At 47.7% G+C, this 21,428-nt stretch overlaps 4 protein-coding genes across 5 annotated transcripts in view; 1 reads left to right on the forward strand and 3 right to left on the reverse strand.

Moving 5' to 3' along the window:
* Window positions 1-497: 497 nt before the first annotated feature.
* On the reverse strand, window positions 498-4,719 carry LOC108028582 (adult enhancer factor 1). Its single transcript, XM_050886311.1, is given in 3 exon segments — window positions 498-2,347; window positions 2,412-3,466; window positions 4,598-4,719. Coding segments are annotated over 2 exon segments (1,461 nt in total). The 5' UTR covers window positions 3,286-3,466; window positions 4,598-4,719; the 3' UTR covers window positions 498-1,760.
* Window positions 4,720-5,909: 1,190 nt separating this feature from the next.
* LOC108028377 (uncharacterized) lies at window positions 5,910-11,118 on the reverse strand. Its single transcript, XM_017100170.3, has 5 exons — window positions 10,743-11,118; window positions 9,442-9,654; window positions 8,806-9,021; window positions 6,119-8,743; window positions 5,910-6,040 (listed from the first exon to the last, which is right to left on the reverse strand). The coding sequence occupies exons 1-5, from the start codon at window positions 10,879-10,881 to the stop codon at window positions 5,910-5,912; spliced, it is 3,324 nt and encodes a 1,107-aa protein (XP_016955659.1). The 5' UTR covers window positions 10,882-11,118.
* Window positions 5,922-18,643, forward strand: LOC108028379 (HIV Tat-specific factor 1). Its single transcript, XM_017100175.3, has 7 exons — window positions 5,922-6,068; window positions 13,580-14,379; window positions 14,443-14,645; window positions 17,487-17,653; window positions 17,721-17,907; window positions 17,962-18,098; window positions 18,158-18,643. The coding sequence occupies exons 2-7, from the start codon at window positions 13,590-13,592 to the stop codon at window positions 18,321-18,323; spliced, it is 1,650 nt and encodes a 549-aa protein (XP_016955664.1). The 5' UTR covers window positions 5,922-6,068; window positions 13,580-13,589; the 3' UTR covers window positions 18,324-18,643.
* LOC108028378 (trichohyalin) overlaps window positions 14,679-21,428 on the reverse strand; it is a 45,974-nt gene continuing 39,224 nt past the window's right edge. The window contains exons 3-7 of one of the 2 annotated variants that reach the window (XM_017100172.3): window positions 19,269-19,451; window positions 18,896-19,207; window positions 18,661-18,772; window positions 18,334-18,558; window positions 14,679-17,441 (exon numbers count right to left, since the gene is read on the reverse strand). In XM_017100172.3, the coding sequence (XP_016955661.1) occupies window positions 15,803-17,441; window positions 18,334-18,558; window positions 18,661-18,772; window positions 18,896-19,207; window positions 19,269-19,320 (2,340 nt within the window). In that variant the 5' untranslated portion in view covers window positions 19,321-19,451 and the 3' untranslated portion in view covers window positions 14,679-15,802. Of the gene's footprint in view, window positions 17,442-18,333; window positions 18,583-18,660; window positions 18,773-18,895; window positions 19,208-19,268; window positions 19,452-21,428 lie in introns of both variants that reach the window. The other variant, XM_017100171.3, reaches the window with a different exon arrangement.

A 21,428-nucleotide genomic window follows, 5' to 3' on the forward strand; every position in this document is an offset into this window, starting at 1 on the left:
CTACGTCACTTATGTGTAAAGTGTATGCATACGCGCGGGAGGATTGGGGAAGCTGGGGCGCAGAGCTTGGAGTCGGATCTGTTATGTTCCAATGCTTTCAATCCACTTTTCAAGGGATCTCAGATCCTATGGAACCACCGCTCAAATCATCACTCTGCTAGGTTGGGGTTGGGTTTTCGTTTCTGCTGCCGGCTTTCAATTCGTTAACACTACACATTTATCAACATTTATTTATTATTTATTCCATAGAGGCTAGGTTTCGTCTAATGTATCGCCACTTCCCGGCTTGCCGTTGATTCGTATACATTTTGGGGATCTGGTTTTTGTTGCGCTTGAAATCTATAGGAACTTGACGCCCGAGTCTCTGAAGCTTGACCCTTGCTGCAGTTTTTAAAGGTATTTAAAGGCGACCGTGGGGGACTGGAAACAAAGGTCAGTCGGGCTGTGAGGAAACCAGGGGTAACATAGAATAAGGGGATAACAGAAAAAGTCGCATGTTGTATTTTTAGAAAATATTATTTTCTCTTTTAAAAAGGGGTTTTGTTTTACAATTAGGTAAACTCTCTCCTTAACGCCGCTGCTTTCGCTTTATACATACAAATTGGAGTTGGGCTTTGTACAGAACTTGTTGCTTTCCTACCGCATAATCGTAATTAACTTCATTAACTAATATTTAAACGAAGGCCAGCATAACAGCTTTTGTGTTTCCAAATTGCGCCAATGCAGAAATTAAAACTACTAAGACTAATCAATTAAAATTAACAAAACGCTGCATTTAAAACTATGGCTCTCTAGGGACTACGAAGTTAGATAGTTTCGACCACTTAACGCTATTAGAATTTTTTTGTTTGCCGTTTTCTGTAGGGTATTGTTTATGGTTTGTTGATAGGTTCAGGAAATTAAATAATTAAGCTAGGAATTTTTAAAACAAATTGTATTTGTGTTAACCCAGACCAAAACACGCCCTCACAAGATGGCGCGCAAAAACGTCGGCAACCTGACTAAGTCAGGGTGCGTACAATTTATAGTAAACGTTAAATGCTAAGTTAAACAATTTGAAAGTGAGTGGGGTCAACAAATTTACATCTTGAAATGGGTTCGCACTTTGAGAAGCACTTTAGTTCTGTTTCCTTACACGCAATGACTTTTTGCTTATTACGGGTTTAGTTATCTTTTTTCTATCAGCAATTTAGCTTTCTTCTAGTTATGGTTAGGATTATTTAAGTGAGTAGAGAGTGGTTTAATCTATTTCCGGGAGCTGAGAATGTGAGTTGGGGTGCGTTGTTATGTGGACAACTCTCCGCTAAGGTCTTTCTTCTTCTGGTTTTTAAGTATTACTTTTAGCTTTTCTATTTGTGTTAGAATTTCTGTTTCTGGTTTCGGATTTATGTTTACGGTTTTGCGGTTTTTTCGGGGAGCTCTGGGTGCTGGTGTTGGCGCCTTTCGGTTAGCTACTTTTGAAGCGTTTGCTATACATTCATCTTGGTAAGTTCTTAGTCACACATTTAAACCTTAACAACAACAACAATGTTCGCTACAATTAAACAACTAACAACAACGTAAGCGTACACACCAAACATGGCTCACTTCTGGCTCGATCGCTGCTCCTCCTCCTGCTCCTGATCCTGCTGCTGCTCCTGGTTCTCCACTACATCCGTTTCCGCTTCAATTTCCATTTCCGGCTCCTGCTCCTGTTCATCCTCCTCAGCCTCATCCACATTCTCCTCCTTGAGCATGTACTCGAGGAGCAGCTCATCGACTCATCCCTCGCGCTGCGTTGCCGCCGCCGCTGACGTCGTGGCTGAGCCACCATTCGATGGTGACTCCACCTTGATTACTCCCAGCTGCTGCAGCTCCTCGCGCGTATGCTGTATGCGGCCCACCACCACGCCGCCCATGGTCACAAAGCTGCCGTCCGCCGTGACGGCGCCCAGTTGCATGGCGCTGGACAGGTCGCCCAGAGCGGCCACATTGAAGTGGTGGTGCGGCGAGCCGTCCTGAATGTGCTGCTGCTGCTGCTGATGCTGGGCCACTGTCGTGGCGGAGGGAAGCGTGGTAATGGTGACTCCTCGCTGCTCGATGTGCTGCTGCTGCTGGGACGGAGGCGGAGGATGGTGCTGATGCTGCTGCTGTTGGTGATGGTGCTGCTGGTGTTGCTGCTGCTGCTGCTGGTGCTGATGGTGGTGTGCCGCCAACGCCATGCGTCCTAGTCACCCCTCCTCCTCCTCCGTTTTGATCTTAACAGGAACGTAGACCTTGTCCATGACGTGGATCTTTATGTGGTTGTTGAGTGTGCTGGACTGCCGGAACTGCTTCTTGCAGATGACGCACTCAAACGGCTTTTCACCTGCAAAAGAGATGAGGCTTACGTTTCGGAAAATCTTCGGGATAACACAGTGACTTTCACTCACCCGTGTGGATCTTCACATGGTTGGCCAGAGTGCTCAGCTGACGGAAATGCTTGGGACAGTAGTTGCAGTTGTAGGGCTTCTCGCCCGTATGGATCTTCAGATGGTTCGTCAGCGTCGACGATTGACGGAAGGTCTTATCACAAACGTTGCATTTGTAGGGCTTCTCGCCAGTGTGGATCTTTACGTGGTTGGTCAGTGTGCTCAGCTGCCGGAAGCGACGATCGCAGACGGTGCAGTGGAAGGGTTTCTCCGGCTCGCGGACTCCTCCACCTCCTGCGCCACCGCCTCCCGCGTTGGCACTGGCCTCGCCGGGATGTTCGCCATGTCCGTTGGCCAGGTAATGATCGCTGGGGATCGTCGTCGGACTGTGCGTGGTCAGGTGCGTCAGGTGTGGCGGCGGTGGAGGCGGCACTGCCGGCTGTTGTTGCTCCGCCGCTGCGGCCTGAGCTGCTGCAGCCTGGGCAGCTGCCATGGCCGCTGCTTGGGCGGCACTGTGCGCCTCCGCCGAGATCCCGCTCAAGTGCATCTGCAGGGGAAAGGGGATTTCCGTGGGCGGGGGCGGCACGGAGGGAGGTCCGCTCGGCTGCTGCTGCTGTTGTTGCTGCTGCTGATGATGTTGTTGCTGCTGCTGTTGTGCCTGCTGCTGCTGCTGTTGTGCCTGCTGCTGCTGCTGTTGTTGTTGCTGCTGTTGCTGCTGCTGCTGGACCGCCGCCATGTGAGCGGGATGGGGATGGGTGGCCTGGGTGACCGTCTCGTTGTTGTTATTATTCGCTATGGTGGTTTGGGGCTGGGCGGCCACTATGACGATGTCGCAGTTGCTGCTCATCGCCGTGGCAGCGGCATGGGCATGGGGCAGGCTCTTGATATGCATCATGGACTGCTCGCTGGGATCTCGGGGGACTCGGGTGCGGACTTGGAGCTGCTGGAACTTGGGGGGAGACTCTGGTACCTCGGTGACTTGAACAGAAAGCTGGCTAACAAACTAAGATCGATGCTTCAAAAATGCCACGACATGCTCATCTTGGTCGCTTCTCTGGTGTTGTTGTTGCTAGTGCCTGGTTGGGAGAAGGGAGAATGGAGATTGGGATTAGTCGAGGCGGCGGCTTGGCTTTTTGGTATGCAAAAATATGTGAGGAATTCCCAAAAACACACGAAATACCTAACTGCGAAATTATAAATCTAAATTATTCAATGGCTGACACACTTCGCTGACTGACTGAGCTGCCCTTTCCACACCTTCCCGGCGTTCTTTTTGCACCACTATAATGAAAATGCATTGAAACGCACAACGGAGCCCCTGGGGAGGGGGTTTATAAAGATTGTAAATATATGTTTACCTGCCTTCGTGAAGCATAATGTAGATTTAACACTGCCGATCTTTGAACCTTTTAAATAACATTTACACTTTTCGAAGTGCAGAATAATAATATAATAATGTAAGAATGAAGAATTGCAATGAAATCTATTATCAATTTTAAAAGGGACTGGAGATGTTATAAAAATGGTACGATTGTAACCTAAAGCTGTCTTGAAAACGATCATCACAAAAAGGGTTTATATTATTAAAATAGGAGCAACTTGAGGTATATTATAAAGGCCACAATAGATCTTACTTGCCCTACATTCTTGGCTCCTAAAGATGGGGTTCGTAACACTACACTTGAAATGGAAATCCAGAAACCCATTTTGATGTTTTGAAACTTAAAATACATCAAAGGAGCTGGGTCTACATAGATCGTAGCGAAAATAGGCATCATGGGTAGCTCGAAGAGGTTGTCTATCCTAGAAGGGCATGACGACTTCGACTGGCTCGCGATAGAGGGCATAAACTATAAAACATACGATTATGCATTTTAAAACAAAGTAAATACGCGCGCTGCCTGCATGCATGTAACTCTTTTCGATCGCTGGTTTTTACGTCCGCCGGACAGGTTACCTGGCACGCCCCCCGCCCGCCACCCCAGCTCCCCACCACCCCGCCACTCACACACGCACACTCAGGCCCGCACAACACAGCACACACACATGGAGCACTCAGGTATCTCTCGCTTCTTGTGTTGAACTGACAGCGTGTTACTTTCTCGCAAATTACATGTGTTTTCCAGGCGGCCGAAGAAGTGGCCGATAGGTCTGCCAATTGGAAATCAATCGAGTCCCGGCGGAGATCGCCTGGCCGACGAACTGACCTTTTTTGGGCGGGCTTTTCGGGGGAGATTTTCCCTTTTTCAAAAGCAGTTTTTCCACTAACACGTTGCCTTCGGATCGCCCCCCGCGCTGCCCCCCTTCGCCCAGAAGTCACAACCACTTTCGGTCGCACACACACACTGGCACACTCACACACACGCACACCCGTGCACCCGTACTGTGTAAAAGCTCTTTTGAGGTTAGGAGACTTTTAATTTTGGAGCCCTCCTCTGGAAAGTGTCCATTGTTTTGCCACACTCCTGTGCATGCCAGGACCACCAGGTGATTACGCTTCGCATGGGGCTGCTGCGGGGCACACACTCCAGCCCTTTTGGGGCGCCCACACATTGACCTACCTTTCCATTTTGTGGCTGTGCTGTGTGGGGCCTTTCAGGTTTAGATTTCCCCCCGTTTTACATCATTTTCCGCACTCGACTCGGTTTTCTGGGGGACACAGGCCGTCGGCAGGGGGTTCGCGCTTTGCTATCGCCAATCGAAATCGGGGCCTCACAGCATTATCTGCGGCTGGGTCTTCATTTATAAAAAGCGTATAAACGTTAGAAAAATAGTACAAATATTTCTTTTCTTTTTTTACTGTTTCGCGTACAAAATAGACGCGAATGAACTAGTGGGGATGGGCGATAGTTTTGGGGGACCTGTTACTGGTCACGAGTGCCACGGAGGAGTCACGATCGGTGGTCGTGACTTGGAGGGAAAGGTGTGTTTTTAAAATTACAAAAATGTTGGAGTTTAACTCATTGTAGGTTTAAATTATGATTAAAAATTGTTAACAAAATATAATTATAAGAGCAACAACTATGAGTATACATGAACTTTAAGTAATGTTTCTAAAATTAAATAATTAAAATTGTGTACAACAGAGTCTGGCCAATAAGCAAAGCTTTCAAAATAGAGTTAAGCAAGTGCAGCAAATCGCAGACACCAATAAAAAAAACAATATTCTATTTCCCTTTTTTATTTTCCGAAATATGAAGATATAAAAACAACTTTAAATTTGACCTTAATTTAGAAGTCGGACTTTGATTTAAAATCACTTTTCAACTGTAACCGGTCGTGACTATCGAATGCGGCATCACCAAGGGAAATGAACTAGTTCCCGTAGTGACATTCACCCGTTAACGTGCAAAGTTTTCTCTTGTTTTATTTTGGTTTTTTTCTCCCGCCACAGTACGGTCACACTGCCCGGTGCAGAACTTTTTTATGGTCATTTCGTTTGCTTTATTTTATTTTTATTAAATTGTACTTCAAGACCAAATGCAATTGCTTAGAAAAGTGCTGGCGCTGGTGCGAGTTTTATAAAATCGTGCAGACCCGCGACGCCTGCGCTTGATCGCCATGCGCCTGACCATTGGTTAAACTCAGCTCGCTGTTCACCTTGTTTGTGTTCTTGCCGTGAATTCCTGCAGCCGGCGGACGCACTTCATCTGTTTGCGGGAGGAAAATAGTATTCAGGTGAGTCTGGAGAATGGAGTTAATTGCTTCGCACAATCATTAATAAGTACCTTCAATCCTGACCGCCTTTTCGTTGCGGCACGAGAGCCTGTCTATCACCTGCTGCATGAATCCCTTGGCGTCCTCCTCCTTCTGCTGGGCCACCGCCTGGACATGGGAATTGGCACGCAGTTGCATGGCCCGGATGTCCTCCTGCATGGCCTTCTTGCTGCGCTCCACCACCGCGTCCAGCGGATCTTCAAAGGGATTGCTGCTGGGCTCGAAAATATTCCCATTGCCATTGCCATGTCCCGCAGAATTGTGGTTGGAGTTCACCGAGGCCGTTGTTCGCTCATCCTCTTCGTTGGAACCCAAAGTGGTGGTCGTTTTGGGTGCCCCCTCCTTGGAGGACAAGTCGTCCTCCCCGTTAGGTGTCGACACTGGCGTGGTTTGCGGATCCGCTTCCCTGGCCGCTTTTATTTGAAACAACGACGAGATATTCTCCTTGGCGCCCTGCACTTCACTGGAGATCTTGCTGGTCACAGAGTCCATGGCCCTGCCCATTGAATCCTTTGTTTCGGAGGCTGCTTTCACCGCATTGCTGCCCGCCTGCTCCACTGCGTGCATGGCATCGCTAGCCATACGCTGGGCACCTTTTCCCGCCGCCCCTACTGCACCGCCAACGGCATCCACTGCTCCTCGAGCTCCGGTGGCCATTCGCTCGCCGGCTGCTTCCATGGCATCACGTGCTCCATTTGCTGCATTTCTCACCGCCGTTTGTATGGAGTTTCGTGTTGAGTCCATGGACTCGATCGCTTCTCCTCCGGCTTTGGCCACCGCCTCTTCGGTATTCGTCACGATTTTGTCCACCTGCTCCTCCACATGCTGTAGCATTTGCTCTCCATCCGATTCCAGCTCCTCCACAGAGCTCTCCAGCGGGGTGTCCGGCATTTGTTCCTCCACCTTGGCCGTCACATCCACGCCATTGTTAATAAAGCGTATTTCGTTGATCACTTTGCTGCTGTCCTTCGAGTCGTTTGTCGTGGTTATCTCCACGGCCAACTGCTCGTCCTCCTCCGTGGGGGGCGTGGGCGTGCTCACCTGGATTGTGGCAGGAGGCACCTCCGCAACCGTCTCCAGACTAGACACCAATTCGGGGGAGGTCCTTTCGAGGTGATCATGATCCATAGCCGCCTCGTAGGAAAAGTTCCGTATGGGAGTCTTCTTTATCGTTTGCGGTGTGCCGGAGTCACTGCTCTCAGGGTAAGGAGTACGGGGACGCAAGAGCTTCTCCTGGCTGCCTGGCATTTTCTGCTGCGGATTAAATGATTGCAAAGAGTGAATCGATTTTTCGGATCTTAGTGATTCTGTGGGGGATTTGGGCGGTGTGGGTGTGTGAGAAGGAGGTGTGGGTAGGTTCTGCATTGACTCCATGGGTTTGATTGGGGACTCCATAGATTTCTTTGGAGATTCCTTGGTTTCTTCTGGTAGATCTGGTGGTTTCACATTGGACTCCATGGGTTTTACTGGTGATTCCTTGGATTCCGCTGGTTTTATGGGGGATTCGACAGGTGCCGTGGGTTCCATCTCTTTGTACTCATCCGTTGTTTTCATAACATCACTTGGGGGTGATGTGTTTGGGTGATTCTCAATTTCCCGCTGATCTTTCGTGCTTTGATCTACATCTTTAGGCGTTTTTGCAACTTGATCGGCCATTTGATTTGGTTCCTTCTTTGAGACACTGCTTGGAGGTGGATCATTTTCTTCGTTGCCATTTACCTCTTTATGTTCTTCAGGCCTAGACTCGGCGCTTTCTGTATTTGCATTCACATCCTTGGGTTCATCTGTCTCGTCTGGTTTCTCCCCACTGGTTAAATGCTTCACTGCCTCCATGGCCGCGACTGTTCCAGCACCTGCCGCAGCTGCCAATCCTCCCACAGTGGCCGCCATTGATCGTTCCTCAGTCTCCTCCACGCCTTCTTGCTTGGTGAGACTTCTGCCGCTGTGACTCCTGACTCCTTGCTCTCCGTTTCCATTTGCATCCGTCGGCTGCAGCACGAAACTGCGGCTCATATAGCGATGCGGCTCAGCTGAGCCACTTACAGAAGCCGACGACATCGAGGAGCGCGGGATGCCCTGCACCAGGACGTGCTGATCCCCCACCGCGATGTCCAGCAGCCGGAGGTTCTTGAACTTGGAGATCTCGCGAAAGGTCTTCAGATGATGGCCGCTCTCCGAGAAGGTAGTGAAGAACTTGTTGGCCTTGCTGAGGACCGCGTAGAAGGAGAAACCCTTGAGGAGCTTCCAGATGGGTCCGTTCTCCTCGCTGTCGTAGTCGTAGAAGCGCTGGAAGACCAGGCTCTTGTTCCGCACCGACTCGAAACTGCGATAGATGCTGCCCGCATTGGTCACGATATACACCTCGCTGGTCTTTGATATGTGCATGAAGATGATGGCCTCGGTGGGCGGCAGGTTCTTCTGCAGCTCGGTGAAGCGCGGAAAGACGAACTCGTTGAGGTGGCCGGTGAGAAAGAGGTTCCCGCTTGCGGTCAGCACCAGCGTGGACTCTGGTCCGCAGGCAAACTGCTGCACTGGAGCATCCAGGCGAATCTCCACCGGATGACCGTCGTAGTCCGCCTCCAGTTCGCCCAGCTGCTGCTGGGCATTCGAACCGCATCCTATCAACCGACCAGTACCTTTTCAAGACAAATCACTGAATTAACCATAAGTCTGTTTGCGATTTCCTGCGATAACTTACTAGTCAGCACGGCAAAGTGTTCATTTCCCGCCTGGATTGCCATGAAGTTGTCCGTCTCTTCGCTCTTCGAGAGGTAGTCGTCGAACTCCTCCAGGCGAAATGGTTTCCGGATAATGGCGCATGGCTGCTGATCCACTTGGGCGCTGGTAAAGTGCTGGGCCACATGGGTGTCCTCGGGAAAGATGTTGCGACCCGTGAAAAATATTTCGTTGGAATCTGTGGGTGTTATTTTTTGCAGGGCCTTTCATACATTTCTTACAAATTTTAATTATAACCAATCTGCTACTTATAGGAATGGCATTTTGAAAATTCTGATAGCTTCCGACCGATTAATTTCAATGTATTTCGGACGCTGCACCTTTCATAGTGACATTTTATTAAAAAATACTTGTTGAACCTAAAGTTACATCCTTTTCCATTGGCTAGTTATTTAATAGCATATTTTTTATGGATAAGGTTCTTGAAACTAATAAATAATAAACACAAAACCAGCAGAGCTGAGGCTGCGACACAATTGCCAAATTGCTACCATTCACTAAACTTTCTTCCGTAACTAAAACTTTCTGCCGGAGCAGTTTCCTCGGTGACACATTGTCCGAGTTAGCCAACTGGCAGCGTATTTGTTGATTCACTCACGTGTCAGCATCACGGCCCAGTGATTGCCGAAGGCGGCGTCGCAAATCTTTAATCCCAGCGTTTTCAAGGCCTTCACGCAGGTGGGCTTGGTGACGATGTCTCCGTTGTGGCCGCCGCCGCCCTTCTTGCCGGTGGCTCCTCCGCCTCCTCCATGACCGCCAATCCCGAGCTGCCCGTAGTGGTTCTCGCCCCAAACAAATAGTCGACCAGATTCTGTAATTGATAAGCACGGTTTGACATTTGCTTTGGCTTTCACCTGCCGCCGCTGGCTTTTGTTTTTGTTTTTTGTTTTGTTTTATTATGTTTGGCGGTGGGGTTGTTCCCTTTTCTTGACTTTTATTGATTGAGAAAGCGAGTGGGAGTGCGGTGGGTGGGCCAATCCCTCGCTTCCTCAATCCCTTTCACGTTTCAGCTGCTTAACTGCTCCCCCGCAAAAGTTAACGCCTCAATTACGTGGGCTTCGGCTTTAGTTTCAGTTTCAGTTTAGGATTCGTGAGTTTGCTCCATATTTCAGGTATTTTAACGCCGCGTCTGACCCCATTAGTTGTCGAAGTTGCCGTGATTCGGAGTGCTTGGTCAGCTCTACTCGCTCTATCGGGGATTTAAAGCTTATGCAATGCGGGTTAAATGTGGGACAAAAATAGTACATTGGAAAAGTATCATTAGGAATTAATGATTGGCTCTTAATTGATTAAAAAATGATTTATACATTTGTATTGAAAGGCTTGCAATAGGCCATGAAAGTCAGAGTCCTTTGACTTTAACAAAAAGGTCTATATGTACATTTCTGATAAAGACAGTGTTTAAGCTAAGGTTGCCCCTTCAATGAAATAAGTTCGATTATTGATACATTTCGCTATTAAAGTATATTAAAAATGTGGTATTCCAACTTTTCCAATAGTTTAAATTTATAATTTTTCTCTTCATGTATGATTCTCACGGGGAAGGAGGAGCGTTATTCAATTTCGGTGTGGATTGACTGCATGAAAAATTAAAATCACCCCTGTAATGTGTGCACCTAATCCCGGCTACAAATTTGTCGGGCTGCAAAAGCCGGTTGTAATTTAGTAATTCAATAGACCCCGCAGAAGACACGGATAGCTTGGCCGGGCACCACGCGGAGCGGAGCACCGGACTGGGCCAACAAGAAAGTGAAAGTAAGCCGAACCCGGGCCCAGCTTATTATTTTTTCAAGAAAATTGCACTCAACATGCAACGAAAAGCGGCGACCAATGGATTTTCACTTGACCACTTGACTTGGCAGGTTGACCCATCGAAAGGATTTGGGGTCATGTAGTTACCACAAATGACAGCGCTCTGGTTGGGACCGGAAATCAGGCGCTTGACGGGATCGTTCTTGATGTAGAAATAGCTCTGGGTGTTCTCCGCCAGGTGCGATTTGCCCAGCGTGAATATGGCTCCACTGGCTGGTATATCCATTTCGAGTTTGCTGTCTATGTGGTATGTCTCTCTTTTGCGTTCTAAACTTTATGGTTTATATTTATTGATTTTGGTATCAGTGAGTAGTGAGTCTTGCATATTTTTTGCCGGCTGCATTTATATATATGTTTGTACACAACAAAGCCATTTGGAGTTGCGTGCTCCCGACTCCCGATTCCCCGAGGAGTCTATTTCCGTGGCCAGAGTGGTTCTGGCCGGCACTTGCGGTCAGTCGGACGATTCAGCGCGTACTGGTCAGCGAGGACTGGCAGGGCTAGCCTCTAGCAGGCTTATTGGCTAGCCACTAGCCACTAGCTCACTCTCACCACCCACAAAGTGGGCCATCAATATTGGGCCATTTTGGCCGGGCCCTTATAAGTGTGCTACGGAAAAGTGACCGAGTGAGTTTTCCCCTGGCAGCAGAGTGAGTCACCCTACTCCGTCCGTTTTTCCGAGTTAAGTTATTCCGTGCGCCAAAGAGCGAGTATGGGAATTCGGGTTTTTCGGCCCGCAGTTTCGTTTCAACCAACCAACCCGCCCCCATCGTATTTATGGCATTTGTGAGTAATGTTTGCAAATCTCTCGGAATACGAGCCACGTTAAAAATAACATTATTATATATGTGAGTGGGGCGTTTTTCGAGCTTTTTCCTTTCATTGCGCATATGTAATCCAGGTTTCTTGGACTCCAGAACCCCCTTTTCCTCCCCTGACCTGTTGACATTTGTGGCAAGCAGGACGAGAGTCCTGCGAATTCGCGACATTTCTGAAAAGTTAATTAATTCGTTTTCGGCCGTTTTTATCCGGTTTTTGGTAATGGTGCTAGAACGGCGCCTAGACGAAATTGGCCAACTATTTTATGACCTCCAAGGCGCCGCCATAAAACAGAGTCAACTGGCCAGCGGCCCGTCCCACATTTGCTGACTTTCGCAGACAATTTGCGTCAATTAATTGATTTCTGGCGGCATCCGAAGAGGGTTTCTTTGATTCCCGTACTAAGTTATGCAATAAGTGCGTTGCCAGTCGTCTGGGAAAGGCCAAAGGTGTCCAGAGACAGGGAGAATAATTACCTGGCAGTGCAGTTCCCGTCCAGAATGGAGTATCCTTAACTTATGTGTTTATATACAGTATTAAATATAACGAAAAAACCAAATAAAAAATAAAAAAGAGTAGCATTTTTCACTTTAAAATAAAAGGTAGAAAAGGTAAAAAAATTTAAAAATAAAATACATATAATTCTTAAAGTAGCTTGATGATTCATGTGGAATTTGTGTGAGATCTATGGTGTCCAAGAGAGAATTAACAGATCTATAATCATGGTCTTAAAAATATCAGTACACAAGTAATGTTCTATTTAATTATATTTCTAACAACGTCTATTAGAACTAGCCTATATATTTAATGCCAAAATTGTTATCCGTTTTCTGAAATTACATATGGATAAATAACCCCGAATTCGGCTTAGACAATCCCGACTGTTAGCACTCGTTCCCCTATTTTTCCATTGGCTTCTGAATTCTATTCTGCATTGCAAAGTATAGCCCTAGTTTGCAGTCTAAACTTTCCATATTATATGCCAGCACTTTGCCCTATTCATGCGGAAGCCGTGAGCCTTTCGAGTATGTGCTCGAATGTCTATGTAATTTATGAATCCCCTAACAAAGTTGTTTGGCCTGCAAACTGCAACGGCCCTCCGCCTCCTTTCAGCTTTTCCTGGTCGAGCTGAGTGGGCATGGTCTGTTGCATGTGCCAGTTTGCCAGGAGGGCAGGGCGGACTCCCCTGGTGGCTACGCCTTCATCCGCCGACGTGGCCAAGGGAGAATCTTGTGCGAGTGCATGCAAATGCTGCCCACTCGCTGAGCGTTGAACTCGGGACCTCTGTGGTTTTTGCGCCTATTTTTAGTGGCCTTAAGTTGTGACAATTAGCCGGCCGAGTCCATTGAACCCACTTCGATTGGGTTAAGTTAAGATGTTACCGGATGACGTAAGGGGAGTCGGTCAAAAACCCGCCGCGGGTCAGCTGCCGGAACTCTCAAGCGATGTGTCAATAGGTTGACAAATCTATTTGGCTTCCGTATTGTACTTGGCCGGGTGAAAGGTTGATTGAACCTGCCGTTTGGCCAGTTCAAAGGAATCGATTCGAAGGGTTCCCTACTCCGAAAATAACACGAAATTAGTTGACCTTCAGAGCGTTTGGTGGCAGTAGGTGGTCTCCAAGTCCAAGTCCTGTTTTCGCCCCCTTTTTTATTTGTGTTCTTTCTGGGGATTTGTGTTGGTCTTTTCTTGGACCGCCCAGAAAGTGGCGTGCGCTTTTCATTTCATTTTATTACCTGCCTCAAAGCTTGACCCACACACACCTATAGGTATGTATGTGCGGGGAAAAATGGCAATCATTGTGTAAATTGTTTACCCCGCCTGGCCAAAGGTGCAAAAAGGAAAACTTGTTATTTTGCCAGGGGCTGCTTCTCGGAATGCTCTCCCATTCCTCACCCCTGATTTTCCGATCCTTTTGCCTCAATGTCAAGCGCTATGGGCACGTTCCTGCAATTTAGTTTTGTTGTTTCACGCGGTGATTATTTGTTGGCCAGGGGGAAAAAATATGAAATTAGCTGGGAATTAGACGAGTGTCACGCCCACACGGCAGTAAAGGAAAGGAAGGAACTAAATGTAGTCTACTTCTCGACTTACTTTAATTACAGAAACCCAGAAATGAGCGACGAAGGTGAAAGCAAATCGGAGCAGGCGGCGAAACCTGAAGCAGAGGAGGAAAGTGAGGAGAAGGTAAAAGAGCAAAGCGTTTCGGCCCCAGAAGTTGATGACAAACCGGTGGAAAGTGAAACCCAACCGGACAATCGGGCAGCCAAAACGGAGGAGGACACGCCATCGCAGGACTTTGCCGCCTACGAGGAGCACATGACCTACGCAGCAGATGGTGGAGCCATCTACACGGATCCCAGCACCAAGCAGAAATACAAGTGGTGTACCACGCAAAACAATTGGCAACCCCTGAGCGCCGACGAGGCAGCCAGTGCAGGAGATCTCTACGAGAACGAGCACTACAAATGGTGCTCCAAGACGCAGCAGTGGCTGCCCAAGAAGCAGGAAACCGAAACGGAGCACTACAAGTGGGATGATGAGCAGAAAAAGTGGATACCCAAGCAACCGAATCCCGGTCAGGAGGGGGTCTACGGAGTGGATGAGCAGGGCGAGCGTACTTACACGGACAAGGATGGAGCCGAGTTCTTCTGGGATGCCGCCAAGAGCGCCTGGTTCCCCAAGATCGATGATGATTTCATGGCCCGCTACCAAATGAACTACGGATTCATCGACAACACCTCGGCGGGGGAGAAGGAGAAGGCTGAAAAGGAGGCGGCCGAGGCCAAGAGGAAGGAGGAGGAGCTGAAGAGGATGACGGCCGAGGCGGAGGCAGCCATGTCCAGGGATAGCACGACAGCCACAGCAGCCCCCACCGGCAAGCGAAAGGTCCAGGAGCCACCAAGTGAGTAGATAAGATAAAGATATTGATAACATAATCCGTTATTAACACCTTTTACTGTTTCAGAATGGTTCGAAATGGATCCCTCGCAGAACACCAAGGTGTACGTCTCCAACTTGCCCCTGGACATCACCATGGATGAGTTCGCCGAGCTGATGGGCAAGTGTGGCATGGTCATGCGGGATCCCCAGACCCAGAAGTTCAAGCTGAAGCTCTATGCCGAAAAGGATGGCCAAATCAAGGGCGACGGCCTCTGCGATTATATCAAGGTGGGTAGACTTAAAAAACAATTTCTTTCTTCCTTTGTTTTGTGTTTTTTCAAACTTTATTCATTAATTTACTTTGCCTCTCAACTAGAAATTATCTTGCATAAATATTATATGGTAATTTTATCATATGTTTTCGTATTTCATTTGTGTTCTGCTTTCTCATGATCTCTTTGCTTACGTTTCTCGCTGACTATTTAGTTTTATTCGCTTTTCATTTCTCCGTGTGTAGATTAATAATATTTAAAATTGGTTAGTTTACTATTAAAATGCATTTACTTGGCTATAAAATTGCTTTCCCTTTCGATTTCATGCCCGTCCTTGCCGGCTTTCAATTTCCATTTTAAACGAAACGAAAAGTACTGAAAGTTGCCTTCGGGGTTTCCCATTTTCATTTTCTCCTTTCATTTTTTTTGCTTTTCGCCTTTGAGGTATTAAAAAATACATAAAAATTTACATTTAAACATACTTTAGTTATTACATACATATCTTCGTAAAGTATAGTTGTGTAACCTAGGAAGTTAGGAGATGGTCCGCGACCATCGGATGATGTTATCAAAAGATTATTAGTAAATTATTGCTTCGCTGACCGAGTGTGGGGAGGCATGGGATTCGGATTAGGACTCTGACCCAAAGGAGTTCTCCGTTCAATCTTACGTTTTCTTCACTATAATTATGCCGTGGTTCTGTGCTGAGTTTAAAAATTCCCGTGATTTGCGTGTTGGGGGCTTATGGGCTTTAAAATTGGTGGCTACTTCTAGTTCGGTTATTAAGGAAACATGCGTGACTGGTTGCCGTGTGCGTGGTGTGTGCAGTGTGTGTGGTGTGTCTAAATCCTAGACCTATATATAGTATATCTTTACTGTACAGTACTAAAAGAGCTAGCGAAGTGCGTGGAGATTGGGTTCCTGCTCGATCGAAATGCAATTGAAATTTGATTCCCCCCAAATCGCATCCTTATATCGTCTCTTCTCTGGTAAATAATACTTTTGCGTGTGTTCATCTTGTGTTTTGTTTTTAGTTAAAGCACAAAGAAAACAATCGAAAAGGGATCGACTGGGCGACGGTGCGTATGTGGAACCAATTTGATCGATATGTCTCGGTTAGTATTGGTTAGTTGGGTTGGTTGGTGATCCTGCCCACTGGACTTCTTAGGACTCCTACTCGTCATCGTCCAACCGCATGGCCTGCTGTATCCGCTTGAGCTCCTTCGCCCGCTGTTCACGCTCCTTCTTCTCCTTGAGCTGCTTGCGCCGCTTGCGCATCTCGATGAACTTCTTCTGGTCCTCGGGACTCAGAGCGGAGATTCGACTGGCATACTCGCGCCGCTTCTCCTCCAGCTTGGCCTTGACCTCCTCGTCGGCCAGCTTCTTGGCAACCTCCAGGCGTCGCTTCTGTTCGGCGGCCTTGGCCTCCTCGGCAGCCCGCTCTTCCGCCTCCTTAGCCTTGCGCGCCTCCTCTTCCTGGCGCATCTCGTCCTCCAGGCGCTGCTTTACCGCCCGCTCCTCCTCGCTCAATTCCTTGCGCAGAAGCTCCTCTTCCTCGGCCAGCTTCTGTTCGACGGCCTTGCGCTGTGCTATCTCCCGCTCGCGCTGGAGCTTCTGCTGCTCGCGCCGCAGGTTGTCCTCGTGCAAGCGCTTCAGCTCCTTCTCTTCAAAGCGTCGCGCTTCCTCGAGCCTCTGCAGTTCCTGACGCTTCTCTTCCTCCTCCTGTTCGCGGCGAATCTGCTCCTGGCGTTCGGCCTCCTGCTGCTTCAGCTGCTCCTGCAGCCTTAGTTCTTCCAGACGCTTGGCTTCGTGGGCCTGTGCCAGTTGCTTCTCCCGCTCCGTGTTGGCCTCCTTTAGTCGCTGCTCGTACAGCTCCTGCATGCGCTTCTCCTCGGCCAACCGCTTGGCATGATTCTGACGATCCAGTTCCTCCTGCTCCTCGCGCTGCTTGCGGCGCTGCTCCTCGCGTTCCCTTCGCTGTTCCGCCTCCAGTTCGCGCTGTTTCTGGATGCGCTCCTGGCGCTGTTTCTCAGCCTCCTCATCGGCGGCGTGCTGGCGATCGGCTTCCAACTGGCGTTGCTTCAGGATCTCCAGTTCGCGGTTGCGCTTCTGCTGCTGGTACTCCTGCTCCTGCTGCTGGCGCTGCTGCTTGGCCTTCAGTTCGCGGAGCTGCTGCTGCTGGTTCTCCTGGAGCTGTTGCTGGTGGTTCCTGGCCTGCTGCTCCTCCTCAGCCTGTTTGATCTTTTCCTGCTCATCCTTCTGGCTCTTTTCTTGGTCCTCCCTTATTTTCTTTTCCTGCTCAGCCTTTTGCTTCTTTTCCTGCTCCTCTCCGGAACGCTGACGCAACTCATCGATCTCCTGAGGCTTGGGCTCGTCCTGCTGCTGACGCTGCCGGCGCTGCTGCTCCTCCCGCTGCAATCGCTGTCGCTCCTCCTTTTGGAGGCGTTGCTTTTCCTGTTTTTGCTTCCTAGCCAACTTCCGGCGCTCCTCGCGGCGCAACTGACGGCGACGTTCCCTCTCCCGCTGACGTTGCAACTTGCGATCATACTGTGTCATCTGCTGAGGCGTGGGTGAGGCAGACAGGACATCATTGGATGGGTTTACCGAATGCGTAGTGGGTGGTGCCACGGTGGAGGCACGAGGACGACTCCTCTGACGCTGCTCAGTCGGCTGGTAGTTCACATCGTTGGGATGCTGATTCTGGTTTGGGATGGGACGGTTCCTCTGGTTGTTGCGGCGAATATTATTGCGACGGCGGTTGGGGATGATCATCTCCTCGTTACTGCCCTCGGCCTTAACACGACGGTGGAATCTGGCGAAAAGGCAGAAAATAATTAGTTTATTTTGTATGTTTTAGGTGGAGAGTGTCAATCTGGCGCTGAAAATCCTGGACGAGTATAACCTGCGGGGACACAAAATTCGCGTCCAAAGAGCTCAATTCCAAATGCGTGGAGAATACAATCCCGCTTTGAAACCCAAGCGAAAGAAGAAGGACAAGGAGAAGTTGCAGAAAATGAAGGAAAAGTAAGTCATCCCAGATTTTAAATGAAATTTAAGAACATTTTATAACATGTTTTACTTCTGTCCTCAGATTATTCGACTGGCGTCCTGATAAAATGCGTGGCGAGCGCTCAAAGAATGAGAAAACAGTCATTATCAAAAACCTTTTTACCCCAGAGCTGTTTGAAAAGGAGGTGGAGCTCATCTTGGAGTACCAGAATAATCTGCGCGAGGAGTGCAGCAAGTGCGGGATGGTTCGCAAAGTGGTCATCTATGATGTAAGTAGCATAAAGATTTGAAAAACCTGTATCTAAAATGAACCCCATTTTTAGCGCCATCCTGAGGGCGTAGCCCAGATCAACATGTCCTCGCCGGAGGAGGCTGACCAGGTCATTCAAATGATGCAGGGACGATATTTTGGCCAGCGGCAACTAAGTGCCGAGTCCTGGGATGGCAAGACCAAATATAAGTAAGTTGTGAAGCAGGATATCAACCAATTTAGTTGCTAATTTTTTTTTAATTTTCTAGAATTGATGAATCAGCCGTGGAGGCTAGCGAGCGCCTCTCGAAATGGGATGAGTTCTTGGCCGAAGAGGAGGCCGATAAGAAGGAAGCCGAGGAGGTGGAGAAGAAGGAGGAGCAAGATGACAACTCACCGGAAAGCCAGCTGTTGCCAGGAGATGCCACCCCTTAGCTTAACTTACCTGCGATCGTTCTCACGCGGTTCCAGAATCTCCAGCACCACCTCGTTGGCCAGCTGGTTCGGATAGGTGGCGTTCCAGCGGGTGTAGATCTTGTGGCGATTCGGCCCGCTCACCTTGGGCATCTTGTGCTGGCAGATGAAGCGCAACTTATCCGAGCAGGGACGCGCCGACCAGCGGTACTTGAGATTCGGATCGTAGATGGCGCAGTTATTATCCATAGGTTGGCTGTTGGAGATAAGTTGCACATAGCTAGAATTGTTGCTTAAGCGTTAAATCAATCTACGGAAATAAAGAAGGAAAGGAAAGAGCATCGAAGGGATCACTTACGTGGGATCAGTGCGGCTGAAGGAGTCGGTGGTCAGGCTGCGTCCGCTCATGCTCCACTGCCATTGTTTGTTGTGGTGATCATAGGTGGCTCCCAGCCAAATGGGAACTTTTTCTGCAGGTCGGAAGTGGGATTAAGCTTGGTTCTTAATAATAAGGATATACAATAGAACTCCCAGTAAGATGTAAATAATTTTGGGTCAATTGGGAGAGTTCATTAAAGAAAGGTTTTACTCACCGCCTGAGAGGGCATCCTGTTTTTGAAGGAACTGCCTCAGCTTGCGGTCGGCGTGCTTGCCCGGCTCCGTGAGATTGGCGTTCTTGTCCTTGCAGAAGAAGTGCGCCTCCAGCCAGCTGCTGCGCTGCTCCACCAGCGAGTAGCAATCGGTGCCCACGCGATGGAACTGCGGCGGACACAAGGCGTACACGCGACGCCTTGGCCTGGAAGTGGGAGTCACTGCCTCCGGACTCTGGGCCGGCGATGGCCCATCGAAACTGACTCCGGCCTGAGCTACGCTGGTATGGAACTCCGCCGAAATTGTGTGGGCAACTGTGGGCAAACAAATCATATTCAATAAATCATCGCGGTAGCTGCATGTGCAAGCACTCACATAAAGCTAAGATAAATACTTGACAGCACCACATTTTATGGCTGCCACTCATCCTGATGCCTGCTTCTTGACGCTTGATGATGCGGGACTTTGTTCCTGTTTTTCCTGGCCAAGATGGATCTTTGGTTGCTCAGTATTTTATTCGTTCTGGCCACTGCTTACATCGCTCAACCGGAGGACGGGCTGGAAAAAGGGGAAATGAAACGAAAACAAACGATGAACATTCGTTAATCTCTCAACTCGACTGCTTATCATAATTTCATTTCAGCAAATGTTTGTTTTATGCAAATACATGCCGGAGGAGCAGCCTCTAACAAGTGTTTCCGTTGATGGATGGACACACAAACGCCTCCACACCAGCCAAGACAAATTGAGCCGGCGGGAATGTATTCGAACAGATTTATTTTATTTATTGGCCCCCATTCATAAACAGCTTTTGGCCACGAAACTGGTCATCATCTCTTCGGTTTGGCTGGCCAGTGTCCACTCAGCGAGTGGCTCATTTGGCCGGTCATTGTGTGGCGTTTCAATTAGCACTTTCATAACTTTAGCCACCTCGTCAAGTGGCAGTCAGCCTGGTCAAAAGCCGTCACTGTGGCTGCCACTGCCACTGGGGCTTGTTATTGCATTCTATTTTCAATTTGTTGACACACCGAGTGCCTCCTAGTGTGTGAACTCCGTGTGTGTGCCGTACCGGCTGCAGTGACCCACTTTTGCCATATAAATGACACGAAATGCCGCGGGTTAATCCGCTAACTGTTTCACAGTGATGGGTTATTCTGGGAACAACTGCCACTTAAGGGTCATAGTTTTGGCTTAAATAAATTGTGTGGCGTTATATAAGTGACTATTCTATAAAACAATATACCTTTCCTAGGATATAACGCATGCATTGACTTAAATATTATTTTTAAAATAATTCTAAATTACATTTTATTTTCTAACGTCAAATGTAGACCATGGCAAACTCCTATAGTAAATGCTATTTTGTTTTAAACAGTACTGAAAAAAAGAAAATAGTATTTTATAATTTCATGATACATTTTTCTAACTAAATATAAATTCCTTTAAAATCAGTTATTAATCCATATTTCCAAGGCAAGTATTTGCAAAGCCGAGTCCTAAATTAGGCCCAGTTTGTTTATATCCAATAAAATATTAAATTAAAAACTAAATAAACCTTTTGGACTGCTAAATAAGAAACACACAATTTTTTTTATTTTTAGACAGCTGCTAAAAACCTTAATTCCCAAGACAATATCAGATTTCGCTTTGAAACTAAGCCAAAAGTGAAAGTAAAGAAGATCTAATGATAAACCGAAATGTAATTAAAAGTTAGGCCTTCTCTGCAAGCTCGACCGCAACACGTCTTTCACCTTTGACATTCCAGCAGACTTAATTAAATGATCTATCATTTAAAGCTCTTAGCGGCGGAATACCTGTTTCAATTGCACTCTGTGAGCAAATTATGGGCTAGATTGTGTCATTTTAATTGAGCCATTGAGCGTGCGGCTAATTCGTCGCCGCCCCTTTCATTTCCCCAAAGACCGACGCACACGTATGCGCACGGCTAATCATATATAATTCCTGTAAAATAATTCATGCCCACGAAAGCAAACAAATTAAGGGGGGAAGAAAGGAAAAGAGTTAAAGAAGTAAACACACGCCGGCCAACTGGATTGACAGCTTCGCCAGACAGGCCGGAGTTGTTGGGTTTCGCCGTCTTGGCCCAGAGCCACTGGTGGCTTGTGCCTCTTGGCTTTTCTTGGCCAACGGCAATCGACAACAAATTCCTCAACGGTGACGACTTGACATTCATTATCAGCCGCGTACACGGAAAAATCATTTTCATAATATAAAAAAAGCAATAAACTTCAATTCAATGATATGGCATGGGTGTGTCTTGAATAGTACGTTTTATAAACTAAAATTCGTAATTAAGAATGTTCTCATCTTAATGCATTCAATAGTTAAATTTTTCTTTGAGATATTAAAAAATATTTTTATCTTTAAACATTTTTTTTATGTGCTAGTAATATTTATATATGATCTCAGTACATATTAAGATCTTTATCTGTTTTTTTTGTAAAATTTTCATTTTTCTTAACTTAAAAGAAAATATTATTTAATACAACTTATCATAAAAAATGTTTTCTATAT

Source organism: Drosophila biarmipes, chromosome 3L, assembly GCF_025231255.1.
Source record: "Drosophila biarmipes strain raj3 chromosome 3L, RU_DBia_V1.1, whole genome shotgun sequence".
Classification (NCBI taxonomy): Eukaryota; Metazoa; Arthropoda; class Insecta; order Diptera; family Drosophilidae; genus Drosophila; species Drosophila biarmipes.

What these genes read in the sequence shown, in the direction of transcription:
- LOC108028377 (XM_017100170.3), bottom strand. Translation starts at nt 10,881, where the DNA reads ATGGATATACCAGCCAGTGGAGCCATATTCACGCTGGGCAAATCGCAC. An exon ending in CCAGAGCGCTGTCATTTGTG is followed by an intron (nt 9,655 to 10,742) that starts GTAACTACATGA and finishes TATCAATTACAG; the next exon opens with AATCTGGTCGACTATTTGTT. An exon ending in ACACTTTGCCGTGCTGACTA is followed by an intron (nt 8,744 to 8,805) that starts GTAAGTTATCGC and finishes TGTCTTGAAAAG; the next exon opens with GTACTGGTCGGTTGATAGGA.
- LOC108028379 (XM_017100175.3), top strand. Translation starts at nt 13,590, where the DNA reads ATGAGCGACGAAGGTGAAAGCAAATCGGAGCAGGCGGCGAAACCTGAA. An exon ending in GCAAAGTGGTCATCTATGAT is followed by an intron (nt 17,908 to 17,961) that starts GTAAGTAGCATA and finishes CCCCATTTTTAG; the next exon opens with CGCCATCCTGAGGGCGTAGC. An exon ending in GATGGCAAGACCAAATATAA is followed by an intron (nt 18,099 to 18,157) that starts GTAAGTTGTGAA and finishes TTAATTTTCTAG; the next exon opens with AATTGATGAATCAGCCGTGG.